This window comes from Manis pentadactyla, chromosome 15 (assembly GCF_030020395.1).
Source record: "Manis pentadactyla isolate mManPen7 chromosome 15, mManPen7.hap1, whole genome shotgun sequence".
Taxonomy (NCBI): Eukaryota; Metazoa; Chordata; class Mammalia; order Pholidota; family Manidae; genus Manis; species Manis pentadactyla.
Window position 1 is genome coordinate 16,097,010 of NC_080033.1, and position 16,027 is coordinate 16,113,036.

The following is a 16,027-nucleotide window of genomic DNA, read 5'->3' on the forward strand; positions in this document are numbered from 1 at the left end:
CTAAGTGAGGTTTATTCCAGGTATTAAAGGCTAATTCAATATTCAAAAATCAATGTAATATATCAACGTAGTCCATCATATAAATAACTAAAGGAGAAAAATCACATGATCATATTAACACACATTCATGATTTTAAAACTCTCATTGCATTAGGAAGACAGGGGAACTTCCTCAACCTCATAAAGAGTTATCTACAAAAAAACCTGCAGCTAACATCATACTTAATGGTAAAAGACCATTTTTACCTTTTCCTCTAAAACTGGGAAAAAGGCAAGGATGTCCATTCTTACCACTCTTATTTGATATAGCCCTGGAAGTTCTAGCTAGTCTAATAAGGAAAGAAGAAGAACTAAAGGCCATAGATTGGAAAAAAAGAAATAAAACTATCTATTTGCAGATAATGACTCAGTAAAAATGAATCTATAAGGAAAAACCTAATACTAATAAGTTAGTTGAATAACATCAAAGAATACAAGATCAACATACAAAAGCAACTGAAGTTCTATACACTGACAATGAACAAGTAGAAACTAAATAAAAATGCAGTACCATTTAAAAATGCTCTCCCCAAAAATGAAATACCTAAGTAAAAAATTAACAAAACATGTACAGATTTTGTATGATGAAAATTATAAAATGCTAATAAAAGAAACCAAAGAAAAAAATACTTGGAGAAACATGCTATGCTCACAGATTGGAAGCCTCAATAGAGCAATTATATTAATTTTTTAACTTCATGAATAGGTTTAACATAATTCCCATTAAAATGTAAGCAAGTTTTTTGGTACACACAAGTAAGTTTATCCTAAAATTTATATGCACAGGAAAAGGGCATAACAACAGTAAAACAATTTTGAAAAATAATGTGGAAGGGAAGAATCACTCTTTCCAATATTAAGGCTTACTACATAACTGCAATAATCAAGAAGCTATGGTACTGACGCTCAATGGTACAAGACAGAATTCAGAAATGGAGCCACACAAGTAAGCCCAACTAATTCCTAACAAGGCTGAAAAAGCAATTCAATGAAGGAGGGATATTTTTTAAATAAATGGTGATGGAGCAATTGGACATCCATAGGCCAAAAAAATGAACCCTGACTTAAAGTCTCAAACTTTCTACAAAGATGAACTCAAAATGGATCACAGACATAAATGAAAAATGTACCACCATGGAAGTTTTAGAAAAGAATGTAGGAAAAAATCTTCAGGACCTAGGACTAGGAGAGAGTTCTCAGACTTGACAGCCAAAAACACCCAAAAATAAAAAACAAAACCCAAAAACTAAAAAACCCCTCACAATTTATAAGATATAAAATGGATAAGTTAAGACTTCAACAAAATTAAAAACTTTTGCTCTGAAAAATACCCTGTTAAAAGAATTAAAAGACAAAATACAGACTTGGAGAAAATATTTAAGTCACATATCCAACAAAGGCCTGTGTAGACACATGAAACACTTACAACTCAGCAGTAAAAAACAATCAAATTAGAAAGTGGGCAAAAGACACAAACAGACATTTCACTGAAGAGGACACACAGATAGCAAATAAACACAAGAAAAGATGTTTAATATAATTTTCTATTAAGGAAATTCAAATTAAAAACTTAATGAGGTATCACTACCCACCTATCAGAATGGCTAAAATGAAAAACAGATCTAACACCAAATGCTGGCTAAGATTCAGTGAAACTCACTCACTCAATACATTGCTGTATGAGAAAGTAAAATGGTACAACCACTGTGTAAAATAGTTTGGTAGTTCCTTACAAAACTAAAAACGGGCTTACCAAAACACCTAGCAATTATATGCTTGAGCTTTATCTCAGACTTCTATTCATTACAAACTTTTACATGAATGTAAGGAACATATATGTTATATACATATGTGAAATATATACATATATAAGCATATATGTATAAAAACAAACATATAAAAACATGTATATAAATATATTCATGTACAAATTTTTACATGAATGTAAAGAATATATATATGTATTTATATATAAACATATAAATAAATAAATATATATACACAATATATATATATTCTTTACATTCATGTACTATATATACGTATATGGAATAGAAGAAAAAAAGCCAAACTCAAAGGTCATGCACTACAGGATTCCATTTATGTAACATTCATGAAATAGTATAACTATATAGATGTAGAACAGATTAGTAGTTAACAAAGGTTAGGAAAAGGGAAGAGAGAGATGGGCGTAGCTATAAAGAGGTAAAAGCAGGGAGTCTTGTGATGATGGTACTACTGAGTATTTTAACTGTTGCAGTGGTGACACAAAGCTGTATGTGATAAAACTGCATAGAATAGAAACTGCATACATACACATACACACAAGTGAAATCTGAATAAATTCTATGGATTGTACCAATATAAACTTTTCAGTATGATATTGTACTATAGTTGTGTATGATGTTAACAAGGGGGAAGCTGGAGGAAGGGTACATGGGACTTCCCTATACATTTCTCTTTGCAACTTCCTGTGAATCCATAACTATTTCAAAATAAAATGTTTTAAAAAAGAAATCACCACATGTATGCAAAAGGGAAGGCCTGGCTAGGCATCAAACATTGATAAAAGAATGAAATATTTAAATGAAAACATAACACTTAGAAGCATATGTATAATTTTTCCATGATTCCCCTCTGTATTTATTCCTTAGAGCTGACCTGACTAAGTACCACAAACTGAGTGGCTTAAAATAAGAGAAATATACTTCCTCACAGTTTTGGACACTAAGGAGTCAGAGACATCATCAAAGCCCTCTAACCTGTAGAAGAACCTGCTCTTGGACTCCAGGACCCTACACTTTCCTGGATCACCTCCTTCCTTCCCAATCATCCCTCTGCCATCTCTACCTCCTCAATGTAGTCATTTTCTTTAAACTCTCTCAGTTTCTAATTAATCTCAATTTTTTCTAAATACTCTATTAGAATATCAACTCATATGTTCTTGACCCATGAGATTAAAAATGTTTTTATAATACTTTAAAAAAGTATTCCCATTACCTAACAAAGCAACATTTGTGAATTAAAAAAAAATTAATGCTCTGTTGGTTGTATCCTTTGATGAACAGAAATGTGTAAGCTTGATATATTCCCATTTGTCTATTTTTGTTTTGGTCACCTGTACCTTGGTGTCATATCCTAGAAATCACTGCCAAATCCGATGACAAAGCTTTTCCCCTATATTTTCTTCTAGATGTTTTACAGTTTTGAGTCTTACCTTTAGTTCTTATCCATTTTGCATTAATTTTTGTATATGGCATAAGGTAAAGATCCCACTTTATTCCTTTGCATGTGGATATCTAGTATTCCCAACACCATTTATTAAGGATACAGTCTTTTCCTCCACTGAATGGTCTTGGCATTCTTGTCTAAAAGCATTTGGTCATATTTCTGAGGGTTTATTTCCAGCCTTTCTAATCTATTCAATTCACATGTACATCTGTCCTTATGCCACTACAACACTGTTTGATTACTGTAATGTTGCAGTATGTTTTGAAATCAGGTTTTCCCTAACTACAGTGTGTAAAACAACCCTACCAGCCCTACAGCCTGACCAGCTGGCCTTCTCCTTGCAACAGCTTCCTTCCTCCACTGCTCACTCACCTGAACACTGGCCTCCTTTTACTTCCCTCACAACCATCCAGGGCTCCTTCCCTTGTTCTAATGAGGAGATCACAGCCGGCTTAGAAATAGAAAGTCCTGGTTGTAGGAAAAGAAAATGGATATGAGAAAGAAATGAAAGTATCCAAATATTGTGATTCAGAATTGATTAAAAAAAACAAACTACAGGACAAAATGGTACTTGATAAGGTCTACAAAAGGACTAAAAATTCATATTCAATAGGTTAACTCAGGATCATAAGAAACAAAGCAAGCAAATAGGTGATAAAATGCTATTTAAATTATGTAAGCTTTCTCTGTTTACTCAGTTATGAGAAAATAAGAAGCTTTTTGAGACACTTATTCTCAGGTATTTTCCAATGTTACGTTGGAAATGCAAAGTTCTTAGAATGTAACTTCCAAACACATATTCTTTAAAAGAGAATATATTTGTTGTAGGAAACAGAACAGTGTTCATTGGAGTTGTAAGCAGTAAATGACATTTCTTGACCCAGCCCCATTACTACATTAACTGGGAAGGCTTAAAGAGCCTCATAGTCAGGATCCATGTGGTTAGTTTTAACCTATGCTAGTGCAACTGGAGGTTTAGTACTGTGCAAGTGACGAAAGATAAAGTCTAGTTTCTTTGACCATGTTATGCTTTAATGGTACAGAACTCCAGTTCTGCTCCTTAATCATCAAGGAAGAAAGTCAGTTCTAAGAAGGACCAGAGGAAGGTGTGAGGATGGGGAAAATGAAGGTACCTCTATCAAGCTGTGCTCAATTCTACACAAAGAGAATATCTGTCTACTTATTTGAAAGGTAGCCCTAAAATTCATATTGAAGAAGGCAGAAATTCCAAAAAACAGATTCTGAAATATTAGAAGCAGATAAACTTACCCAGTGAAACCAAGTTGCTATAGTTTTCTAACATCACATCTTTGTACAAATTCCGCTGTGCAGGGTTCAGGCAGTCCCATTCCTCCTGAGAGACGTCTATAGCCACATCTTTGAACATCACCAACCCCTAAAATGACAAATCATGGTACTATTCTTGAAATTTTAAGAAAACACTTTTCAAAATAAAGAATAGGTGCTAAAAGAAGACATACAGGAAAGAGAGGGTATAGTGAATATATAAGCTAAGGTTGGAAGCTTATGACATGGGTCAAAAAAGATCTTAGGCTGTGGCAGAGTGCCTACATGTTCATAAAAAATTCAATTTATACACATTCATCCTTTTGCATAGGGTGGAAATCTGCTAATCAATTTCTAGAAATTAAGGAAATAAGTACAGGTTCCCAACTAAGCTTAAATAGGTAGGTAATTTCTAATTTTTCCAGAATGTCTTACAAAGATCTCCATCTTGAGAAAAAGGGCTTAAAGATTTTTCTTTATCATTATAACTATTACATCATAAGCATTTTTAATTTTCATGCAAATTCTTTGGTAACATCTAGTGCAAAATTTTCCAAAGATGAACAGAACAGCATCTCCCATTCCATACATTCTTCTTCAATGTAACCTTCACATGCCCCATACCATTGATATGGGGTCTATGTCCTCTCCCCTTGAACCTGGACCTGAGAGAACATTTGTGACTTACTCAACTTATAGATCAGGACAGAAATGATGATGTGACTTCTGAAGCTATATTATAAAAATGTCTGTCTTCTGTCACTCTGTCTATCTTAGAATGCTTCTTCTTTGAAACCTAGTCATCACGTACCTAAGAAGCCCAAGTAGCCTATGGAACAGATAATGTGAAAAGGTACCAAGGCCCCCAGGCCACAGCCCTGGCTGAGCAACTAGCCAACATCCTGCAACAACTTGCAAGCCATGCAAGGAGCCAACTTGAAAATGGATCATCCGGCTTCAACTCAAGCCATCAGAACTGACACGGTGTAGAACAAGAGCTACTGAGTCCTGTTCAAATTGCAGACTTGAGAGTCAAACAAGATTGTTGTTGTTTTAATCTATTAAGTGTTGGGGTGGTTTGTTATGCAGCAACAGTAATTTAACATCGTTTTCCCTAATTGGTGGCATAACATTTGGTCTTAACAAACAAGAGATTTAATCATTCTCATAAGCATGGACTTGTAGGAGTGGACAAAATCTATTAAGGCCTTTTCTAAGAGATACAGCATTCCAGTTTTTGCACTTGCACCTGGGACATCTTACCTGTTACCATCCAACACTCTTCCCCTTTTGTGTTCCAGTTCCTAAATTAGGGAGTACTGATGTAGAATAAGCCAGACTCACAGAGATGTGACCTAAGTCTAGCATACCCAGTTCAATCTAAAATTTGACTTTGAACTGGTGCTCATCTATACCTGGTAAGACCTTTGATCTTTCTATATGCAAGCACCAACCATAACCCCACCAAATCCTAATGCTTCAAAAAGCAAAAGGTCTTTCCACCCAGTGAGATCACCCTACACAAATTCCTATAATGACCACTTGGAAAAGTCAAAATTGTGGAGGAGTTTATAAAGATTTCCCAAGTGTAATCTGATTAATAATTTTCTCCTGAAAACACCATTTCCCCTGAGATACTTGATATCTCAAGTAGGTGGCTGTTTTCTGTCCTACAATCTTCATACCACTGTAGTTCCCACTCCTTATTGCCGGTAGCAGACAACTGTCCCTACTTCTCCAAAATCTAATGTCACTATTTCATCAGACTATCCCATGCACTGATCTCTACTGCAGAGATTTGACATCCAGATTTCTGCCCCTCAGGAATTTTTAGCTCCTGGCTCAGAGTCCCTACCTTTAATATTACTCTTATCTTAATTCTCAGTGATTTCAAATATCCACATACCTATTCCTTCCTTCTGTTATCCTGGCCTCCCATGTCCCTAACCCCTTCTCTATTCCAATGATCTTTTCTTCCAAACTAGCTCACTCACTCCTCATGTCACTACCGTAGACCTTATCATTAGCAGTAACCACACATCTTCAAAATATCAAGTATCCTCTCTGGTCACCTTCACATTGTCACTCACAACACTCACACCTTCTTACCCAACTTAAATTCTATGTTCAACTAATCACCTACCTTCATTACCACTCTCAGTATGAACTTCCTTGACCCTCTCATTTCACATTTGCTTAGCAAAGCCTGAATCCTAGATAAATCCAACCCTCTCCCTACTCTGTCACTGTATCTATGTAGCTGATTATAACTAGTGAAAATTATCAAACTTCATGATGGGGGGTTTTTACTTTTGTATTTTATTTTCCTTTCTTAAATGGTTCAGAACAAAAAGATACATATTCAGATGTCTTATCCCCACCCTGTCGTGTCCATTTTGTCTCCCACCTTTTAACCCTTATAAATGAGCAATTTTCTAAGTTTCTTATGTCTTTCCAGTGTTTTTAAGCAAATACATGTATATATGTTTATATTATTTTCCACAATTGTACATAAAAGGCAAATACTATAACATATACATGGTTGTGCTTGCTTTTTTCACTTATTAAATTCTAAGGGTAATGGCCTCCTTGTTTTTCTATAGGTATAAATTGTCCACTTTTTGCTATTTATTATAGTTTATTTACCAGATATCTATAGATAGATACTTGGTTGTTTCTAATCTTTTGCTGTAACAAAATCTGATTAATCATCTTCCCCTGAAAATACCATTTCCCCTGAGATACTTGACATCTCAAGTAGGTGCAATAACCAGTAACAATGGTGCAATAACCACTCCTGGTAATATATCATTTTGTATACATACAGGTACATTTATAACAGAAAGTCTCAGAAGTCAGACTGCTGAGTTGAAACAGAAAATCTATTTGCAATTTTGGTAGATGCTGTCAAATTGCCCTCCACGGCAGTTGGATCATTTTGCTGGCCACCAGCAATACATGATAGTATCATTTCCTTACAGCCCAACCCGCAGCATTTTGTCAAAACATTTTTGCCAGTTTAATAAGGGGAAAACTGTATGTCAAGTTTTAATTGGTATGTCTTGAATTATGAGTTGAGTGTTTTTATTTTTATTTTATTATTTTTTTTTGAGAGGGCATCTCTCTTATTTATTGATCAAATGGTTGTTAACAGTTAACAACAATAAAATTCTGTACAGGGGACTCAATGCACAATCATTAATCCACCCCAAGCCTAATTCTCATCAGTCTCCAATCTTCTGAAGCACCACGAACAAGTTCTTACATGGTGAACAAATTCTTACATAGTGAATAAGTTCTTACATGGTGAACAGTGCAAGGGCAGTCATCACAGAGACTTTCAGTTTTGATCACGCATTATGAACTACAATCAGGTCAGATATGAATATTCGTTTGATTTTTATACTTGATTTATATGTGAATCCCACATTTCTCCCTTATTATTATTATTATTATTATTATTTTTAATAAAATGCTGAAGTGGTAGGTAGATGCAAGATAAAGGTAGAAAACATAGTTTAGTGCTGTAACAGGGCAAATGTAGATGATCAGGTGTGTGCCTATAGGCTAAGTATTAATCCAAGCTAGACAAGGGCAACAAAACATCCTCTGATGCAGAAGATTTCTCTCAAAACAGGGGGGGTGAGGTTCTAAGCCTCTCCTCTGTTGATCCCCAATTTCTCACCTGATGGCCCCCCTGCGACTGTGCCTGTCTTAGGTTGTTCCTCCCTTGAGGAATCTTACCCGTCTCTGGCTAACCAGTCATCTTCTGGGGCCATACAGGGAAATGTAAAGTTGGTAAGTGAGAGAGAAGCCATATTGTTTGAAAAGGTTGGCTTTTTACTTCTTTGCAGATTTATGCCCTGTGGCTTCTTTGCCCAGCATTTGTCTTGAGGTATCTTTACCACTTGGAAGAATTATGATACTCAGTAAATTCGATATGAGGCACGAATTCTATTTAAGGGTTGTAATTAGGAAGGAAGAAGAAAAGCTATAGAAGTAGACGGAAGAAAACATGGGAAGATTGGTTATTTCTTGAGTGTTTTTATTTTTATAAGGGCTTTTTATTTATTTATTTTTTTCTGTTAATTCTCTGTTCATGTCCTTTGACCCTTTTCCTATGGTGCTGTTTGTTTTTTTCCTAAGAATTCTTTATAAATTAGTTAATATGTTCTTTGACTATACATGAGTTGTAAATACTTGCCTCCTTTTGTAACTTTTCTTTTGGCTTTGCTTACTAGTTTCAAAACCCTATCTTGCCATGTAGTTTGTATTTTTATGTAGTCAAATTTGTTAATCTTTTCTCTTTTAGTTTCTGGATTTTGAGTACTAGTTAGAAAGACATTCTTAACATCAAAATCATGAAGAAATTCCCTCATATTTTAGTCTAGTAATGTTAAGGTTGCATTTCTAGTAATCATGTCATTCGACTTATTTGAAGGTTGTCCTGCATGGTAGATAAGGTAAACCCTGGGCTTTATCTTCTGGGCTTCATCTTTTTTCCAAAATGGCTACCGAGCTATCCAGCACCATTCATCAAAGGTTCATTTTTTAAATTGAAATATAGATGATATACAATATTATATTGGTTTCACATGTACAACATAGTGATTACGCAATTTATACATCATCAAATGCTCATCAAAATAAGTATAGTTACCATTTGTCAACATGCAGAGAAAATACATTATTGGCTATATTCCCTGTGCTATATTTCCTTCCCCATGACTAATTTATTTCATAATTTGAAGTTCATACCTCTTTATTCCCTTCACCTATTTCACCCATCTTCACCCATCCTCCCATCCCTCTCCCCAATGGTAAGCAGCAGTCCATTTTCTGTGCTTATGAGTCAATTTCTGTCTTGTTTTGTTTTTAGATTCCACACATAAGTGAAATCATATAGCATTTGTTCAAAGGTCCATCTATAATCAAGAAGGTGAAAGACTTACACACTGAAAACTGTAAGAAACTGATGAAGACAAAAATAAATGGGAAGATATTCAATGCTTATGGTTTAGAATGATTAATAGTGTTAAAATGTCCATACTACCCAAAGCAATCTAAAAATTCCAGTATTATTTTTCATAGAAATAGAACAAACAATCCTAAAATTTGTATGGAACCACAAAAAACCCAAATAACCAAAGCAATCTTGAGAAAGAACAAAACTGGAGACATCACACTTTGTGATGTCAAACTATATCACAAAGCTATAATAATCAAACAGTATATTAGGATAAAAATAGACATATAGATCAATAGAAGAAAACAGAGCCAAGAAATCAACTATGTATACATAGTCAATTAATTTACTATAAAGAAACCAAGAATATACAATAGAGGAAGGACCACCTCCTCGATTAAGTGTTGGAAAACTGGACAGCCACATGCAAAAGAATAAAACTAGACTACTAAACCATACACAAAAAAAACCAACTCAAAATGGATTAAAGACTTGAACCTAAGACTTGCACAGCAAAGGAAACCATCAGCTAAATTAAAAGGCAACCTATAGAATGGGAGAAAATATTTGAAAACCATATATCTGATAAGGGTTTAATATCCAAAATATATAAAGAACTCATACAACTCAATAGCAAAATAACAATCCAATTAAAAAATGGGCCAAGGGATGGACAGTAACTGTAATGGAGTATGGGGGGGCGGGTAGGGTACTCGATAATATGGGTGAATGTAGTAACCACATCGTTTTTCTTGTGAGACTTTCATAAGAGTGTGTATCAATGATATCTTAATTTTTAAAAATGGGCCAAGGATCTGAACAAATATTTTTCCAAAGAAGACATACAGATTGCCAACAAGTACATGAAAAAGTGCTCAACATCACTGACCATCAGGGAAATGCAAATCAAACCCATAACAAGATATTATCACCTCACACCTGTCAGAATGGCTATTATCAAAAAAGACAAGATATACCAAGTGTTAATGAGGATATGGAGAAAAGGGAACCCTAGGGTACTATTGGTGAGAATATAAATTGGTGCAGCCACTATGGAAAACAGTATGGAGAGTCCTCACAAAATTAAAAAGAACTATTATATGATCTAACAGTTCCACTTTTGGGTATTTATCCAAAGGAAATGAAAACACTAATTTGAGAAGGTATCAGTACCCTCATGTTCATTCAGCATTATTTGTGATAGCCAAGATGTGAAAACAGCCTAAGAATCCACCAATGCATGAATAGATACAGCAAATGTTTTATATATATACACAATGGAATATTAGACTGCCATAAAAAGGAACACTGCCATTTGCAACACTGATGGAACTTGTTGCTAAGTAAAATAAGACAAATACTGCATGATCTCACATGTGGAATCTAAAAAACAAAAAATCAAACTCAGAATTACAGAGAACAGACTGGTGGTTGTCAGAGGTGGGGAGAGGTGGGTGGGTGAAATGGATGAGGTGGTCAAAAGAATATAAACTTCCAGTTATAAAAGTAGCAAGCTCTGACAGAGAAGACAAGTAATGACTCTATAGCATCTTACTACACTGATGGGCAGTGACTGCAATGGGGTATGTGGGGGGGACTTGATAATATGGGTGAATGTAGTAACCACATGTTGCTCATGTAAAACCTTTATAAGACTATATATCAATGATACCTTAATAAAAAAACAAATCAAAAAAAAGTAGCAAGCTCTGGGATATAATGTACAGCATAGTGGCTATAGTTGTTAATATTGTATTGTGTATTTGAAAGTTGCTAAAAGAGTATACCTTAGGTTTTTATCACAAGAAAAAAAATTGTAACTGTGTGGTGATGGACATTAGCCAGACTTACTATGATTATTTTATAACATATATGTATACTGAACCACTATGTTGTATACCTGAAACTAACAATTTCCCGTGTCAACTATATCTCAATAAAAAAGTTTATCTTTAACCTACTCAAAAGTGATTGGATATGTCACTTTTATCATAGGTTAAATTACCATTTGTAGGTATATTTCTAGATTTTTCTATCCTGTTTCCTTGATCTATTTATGCATCAGTACCTTGTTTCCAGTTCATGCTTTATGTTAGGTATAATTATGTGTAATCATCTGGTACAGCTGATTTCTTCCTTCAGAAGGGACTAACAGAATCCAAAGTAAAAGTCAACAAAGTGCAATCTTGAATACACAATAAAAGATTACCAGAAATGAAAAAAAAGTGACACATACTCAAGAGAAAAATAATTTAATAAAAACACATCCACAAATGACTCAGATGTTGAAATTAGCAGACAAAGACCTGAAAAATTTCGTGCTTTTAAAAAGAGCCAAAAACAAATCCTGAAACTGAGAAATGAGCTGTTGAAATAAAAAATTCACTGGATAGGATCTATAGCATATTAAACACAATAGAAGGAAAGATCCATAAACTTCAGGGTAGGTCAGTAGGAATCACCCACTGAAGTCCAGAGAGAAAAAAAAGACTGGGGAAAAGAAAGGGAATAGAGTCATAGTTATTTATGATACATGGTAAATCCAATATACATGTAATTGGAGATTCAGAAGAGAGTAACAATAGGGAAAAAAATTTTAGAAACATTAGCCAAAATGTTTTCAAAATTTGATAAAGAAATAAATAGGAACTACAGATTCAAAAAACTCAATGAACCCCAAGTAACATAAATACGAAGAAAACTATACCTATGCTTATTATAATCAAAATGCTGAACAGCAAGGATAAGGGAAAATATCTTAAAAGCAGCCAGACACCTCCCACCATCACCAAAAGGACACATGGCACCAAAGGGAACAACAATAAGAATCAAAGATTAATTCCCATTAATAACAATGAAGCAAGAAGAGAACAAAACAATATCTTTAAAATGCTGAAAGTTGTCAACCCATAATTCTATGTCCAACTAAAATCCTTCAAAATCAAGGTGAAATAAAGCTTGAGGTATTTTTAAGTTTATTTTCTGAGAGAAACAAAAGTTGAAAGGATTCTTTACCAGCAAACCTGTGCTACAAAAAATATTAAAGGAAATTGGAAAAATATTACTAGGTAAAAACTTCTATTCACAGAGGAGAAGAAATTTCAGAAATAGTAATTTAGAGGTAAATTAAAAAAAGATATTGTTTTCACTTCATAATTTCTTTACAAGATAATTGACCATTTAAGGAAAAAAAAGTACATGTGGTTTAAATGTATTTTGAAATAAATATATGACAACAATAGCAAAGAAGATGGAAAAGAGAAATGGAAGTATCCAGTTGTAAGATTTCTGCATTATATGTAAAGTATAAAATTACTGGAAGACTGTAATAACTTACTGTTTATTTTTTAGAGCAAGTCAGAAACCTTAGAGCATCCCCTAAAACAGTAAACCAGTAAAAAAAAGTACAGCTAATAATCTTACAATGGAAATAAATAGAATACTAAAAATAATGGAAGTAAATGGAATACTAAAAAATACAAGATTAGTCTATGAGAAAGCAGGAAAATAGAAAACACTATCATTTCTAATTTTTCTACTTTACTGTGGCCTAATATTTTGTCATTATTTTCTGAATGCTCTATGGACACTTGAAAATAATGCATAATCCCTATTACTAGGATACAGAATTTAAAATTTAATAGATTTCAATATGGTAGATTTGATGGAGTATGTGACTTACTACTTCAGTATCCTTACTGGATTTGTCCACTTGGACTAACTTTGGCTGAGAGGGTTAATTAATGTCCTCTTCTGCAGGCAAGCCTGCTTCCTATTTGCTTTAGAAAACTTGCTGCTGTAATATGACATATGCGTATCATAACCATTGTATGTTCATTTTTAAGTTTACATCTTAGATTATATAGTGCCCTTCTTTGCCATGTTTAATGATGTGATGTGGACTAATTTAGTTCTGTTTTCTTTTAGTTTCCATTTGCCTGGTTAATTTGCTCATCCATTTATTAACATTTCTGAGTCACTGCAATACTTAAGTGTCTGATGCAGAGGTGAGTTTTTTAAAATGTGAAAACCTTTTTCTTTTAATAGGTGAGTTAAAGCTCACATATACTTACTGTTAAGACATATTTGCTCTTTGGTCTTAGTTTTATCATGTAATTATTTTGTTCATTATATATATATACACATATGCACACACACACATATATATATGTGTGTATATATCTGTATTTTAAGTCATAAGCCTTGTACCATATAAATTATTTATTTTCTGTCTCTCACTACAAGTTAAGTTCCACAAGGGATGATTTTTTTTTTTAATATTGTAGTTTTATTTCCACTTACAAATGAACAGCAATACCATTGAGCAAATAGTAAGCATCAGGAGGCTAATGTGGTTATATTAACATCAAATAAAATAGATTTCAAAATAAACAGTATGACCAGAGATAAAGGGGGCATTTCATCATGATAAAAGCATCTATTTATAAAGAAGGCATAACAACCATAAATGTGTATGTACCTAATAACAGAGACTCGAAATACATGAATCAAAAGTCAACAGGATTAAACGGAGATAAACTCACAAGCACAGAAATGTTAACATAACACCTTCCTTTCAGCAACTGATAGACTAACTAGAGAAGAATAATCAGTAAATACATAGAAGATCTAAGTAACACTCAGCTACCTTAACAAAATAAACATTTATAGAACAATACATCCAGCAATTTGCAGAATCTGGCTTTTTTTCCCAAGAGAACAGAGAATGCTCACCAAGAAAGTCTTTTAATGTTGGTCCATAAAACAAGCTAAGATACATTTTAAAAGACTGCATTCTTACAGAATACATCCAATCACAATGAAATTAAATTGTAAAACAGTAATATTATGTTATCTAGAAAATGCCAAAATACTTGGAAATTGCACAAAACACATGTAAATAACCCATAGGCTAAAGAAGAAATAACAAGACAAATTAGAAAATATTCCTAACTGAATAATAATGAAAATACAATATATCAAAATATGTAGAAAACAGCTAAGGTAGTATTAAATGGAAATTTATCAATTTAAATATGTATATTAAGGTATTAAAAGAAAAATCAGTGACCTTAGGATATATCTTTAAAATATGGATAAAATATAATTCTCAACCCACAAGGGATGATTTTTATGTATTTGATTTTTTTCCCTCTACTGATTTATTCCTAGTTACCTAGAAGAGTGCCTGTCACATAGCAGGTATTCAGTAACTATCTGTTAAATCACCTCATCAAACCAAAGTTTTGACAAGGGAAACATTAATATTTCCCTCAGAAGAATATTACTTCTGTTCTCTCCTTGTTCGTGGCAGAATGATCATATAGGAAATAGGGAATGATTTACTGAATGAGTATATGGACACCGGGTAGAGAGGAGAACAAAAAAAAGATCTTGAATTCCTATCATCTTCACTTACTCACTAGTAAGTTACTGCATGATATTCAGTTAGGTAACAATATCAAGTTAAAGTATACAAATATTTATATGACCTATAGAAAAAAAGGACTACTTCAATTAGGAACAAGAAAATACCAACTTACATGGGCCATGGCTTTTTTTTAGAATTCAATATATTTATTATTCCTCTTCTTGGTTCCACTTTAGAGGAAACTCATGGTCCAAAGAAAGTGTTGCTAGATGACAGGAGTTTTAAAAATAAAGACATGGGATGACCTGCCTCTGAGTTCCCAAAGTGCTAATTTAGGATGGCATTTTTCTTCCCCCTTCATGTCTCCTACTCCCACTTCCCCTTTTTAGTGGAATTTAGCCATTAAATTTACTTCCATATTTCCTACTCCCATTTCCCCAGAGGGAAGCTGGACAAATACCAACCTTCCTCAAAACAAAGAGGGAATCCAGTAAGAGCAGGATGGACTCAAGAAAAACTGGGCCCAGGCTCCTTAGCAAGAGGGATTTAGAGGCAGACCAGTGTCCCAACACTATGATAAGATGGACCCAACCCACCTGCTTAGACTTACCCTGACCAGTATCTCACTGAATTAAGAGGAAAATGAAAAGAAATGGACGTTATGGAAAAAAAATCAAGGAAACAGAAAAATGACTAAAAAGACCTAATGTATATGTAACAGAAATTTCAAAAATAGAGACTAAAACAATGCAGATCGAAGAAAAAAAAAGAAATAGAACAAAAATTTACAGAGCAAAATCAATATTTGAGTATTTACTGAAGTACTATAGAGAATTAAAGTATCACACCTGGCAGCATCCTCGAAAATCTTATGAAATTTATCCCTGAATACAGATACAAAGACCTAAATAGGTTTTAATAACAGATTACAAAACCATGTGTATTGCAACCCAATCTTGAAAAAATACATATGTACATAAGCAAGTGATGGAAGGATTACAGACAATTTCACTTTAAATGATATAATGTAACAAAGGAATTTTTTAAGTTAACATGAACATCTCAGGTAGAAGCAGCACCTAATCAACTTAGACACTGTTTATGCATGTGCAGCAGTGCCCTTCTTTCCTCCT

The 16,027-nt window shown here is 33.7% G+C and overlaps 1 protein-coding gene across 1 annotated transcript in view; it reads right to left on the reverse strand.

Annotated features, from left to right (window-relative positions):
• ZNF461 (zinc finger protein 461) overlaps positions 1-16,027 on the reverse strand; it is a 30,534-nt gene extending 14,507 nt beyond the window's left edge. The window contains exons 1-3 of the mRNA XM_036885786.2: positions 15,067-16,027; positions 4,540-4,666; positions 3,643-3,738 (exon numbers count right to left, since the gene is read on the reverse strand). Coding sequence (XP_036741681.2) covers positions 3,643-3,738; positions 4,540-4,666; positions 15,067-15,075 — 232 coding nt within the window. The 5' untranslated portion in view covers positions 15,076-16,027. The remainder of the gene's footprint in view (positions 1-3,642; positions 3,739-4,539; positions 4,667-15,066) is intronic.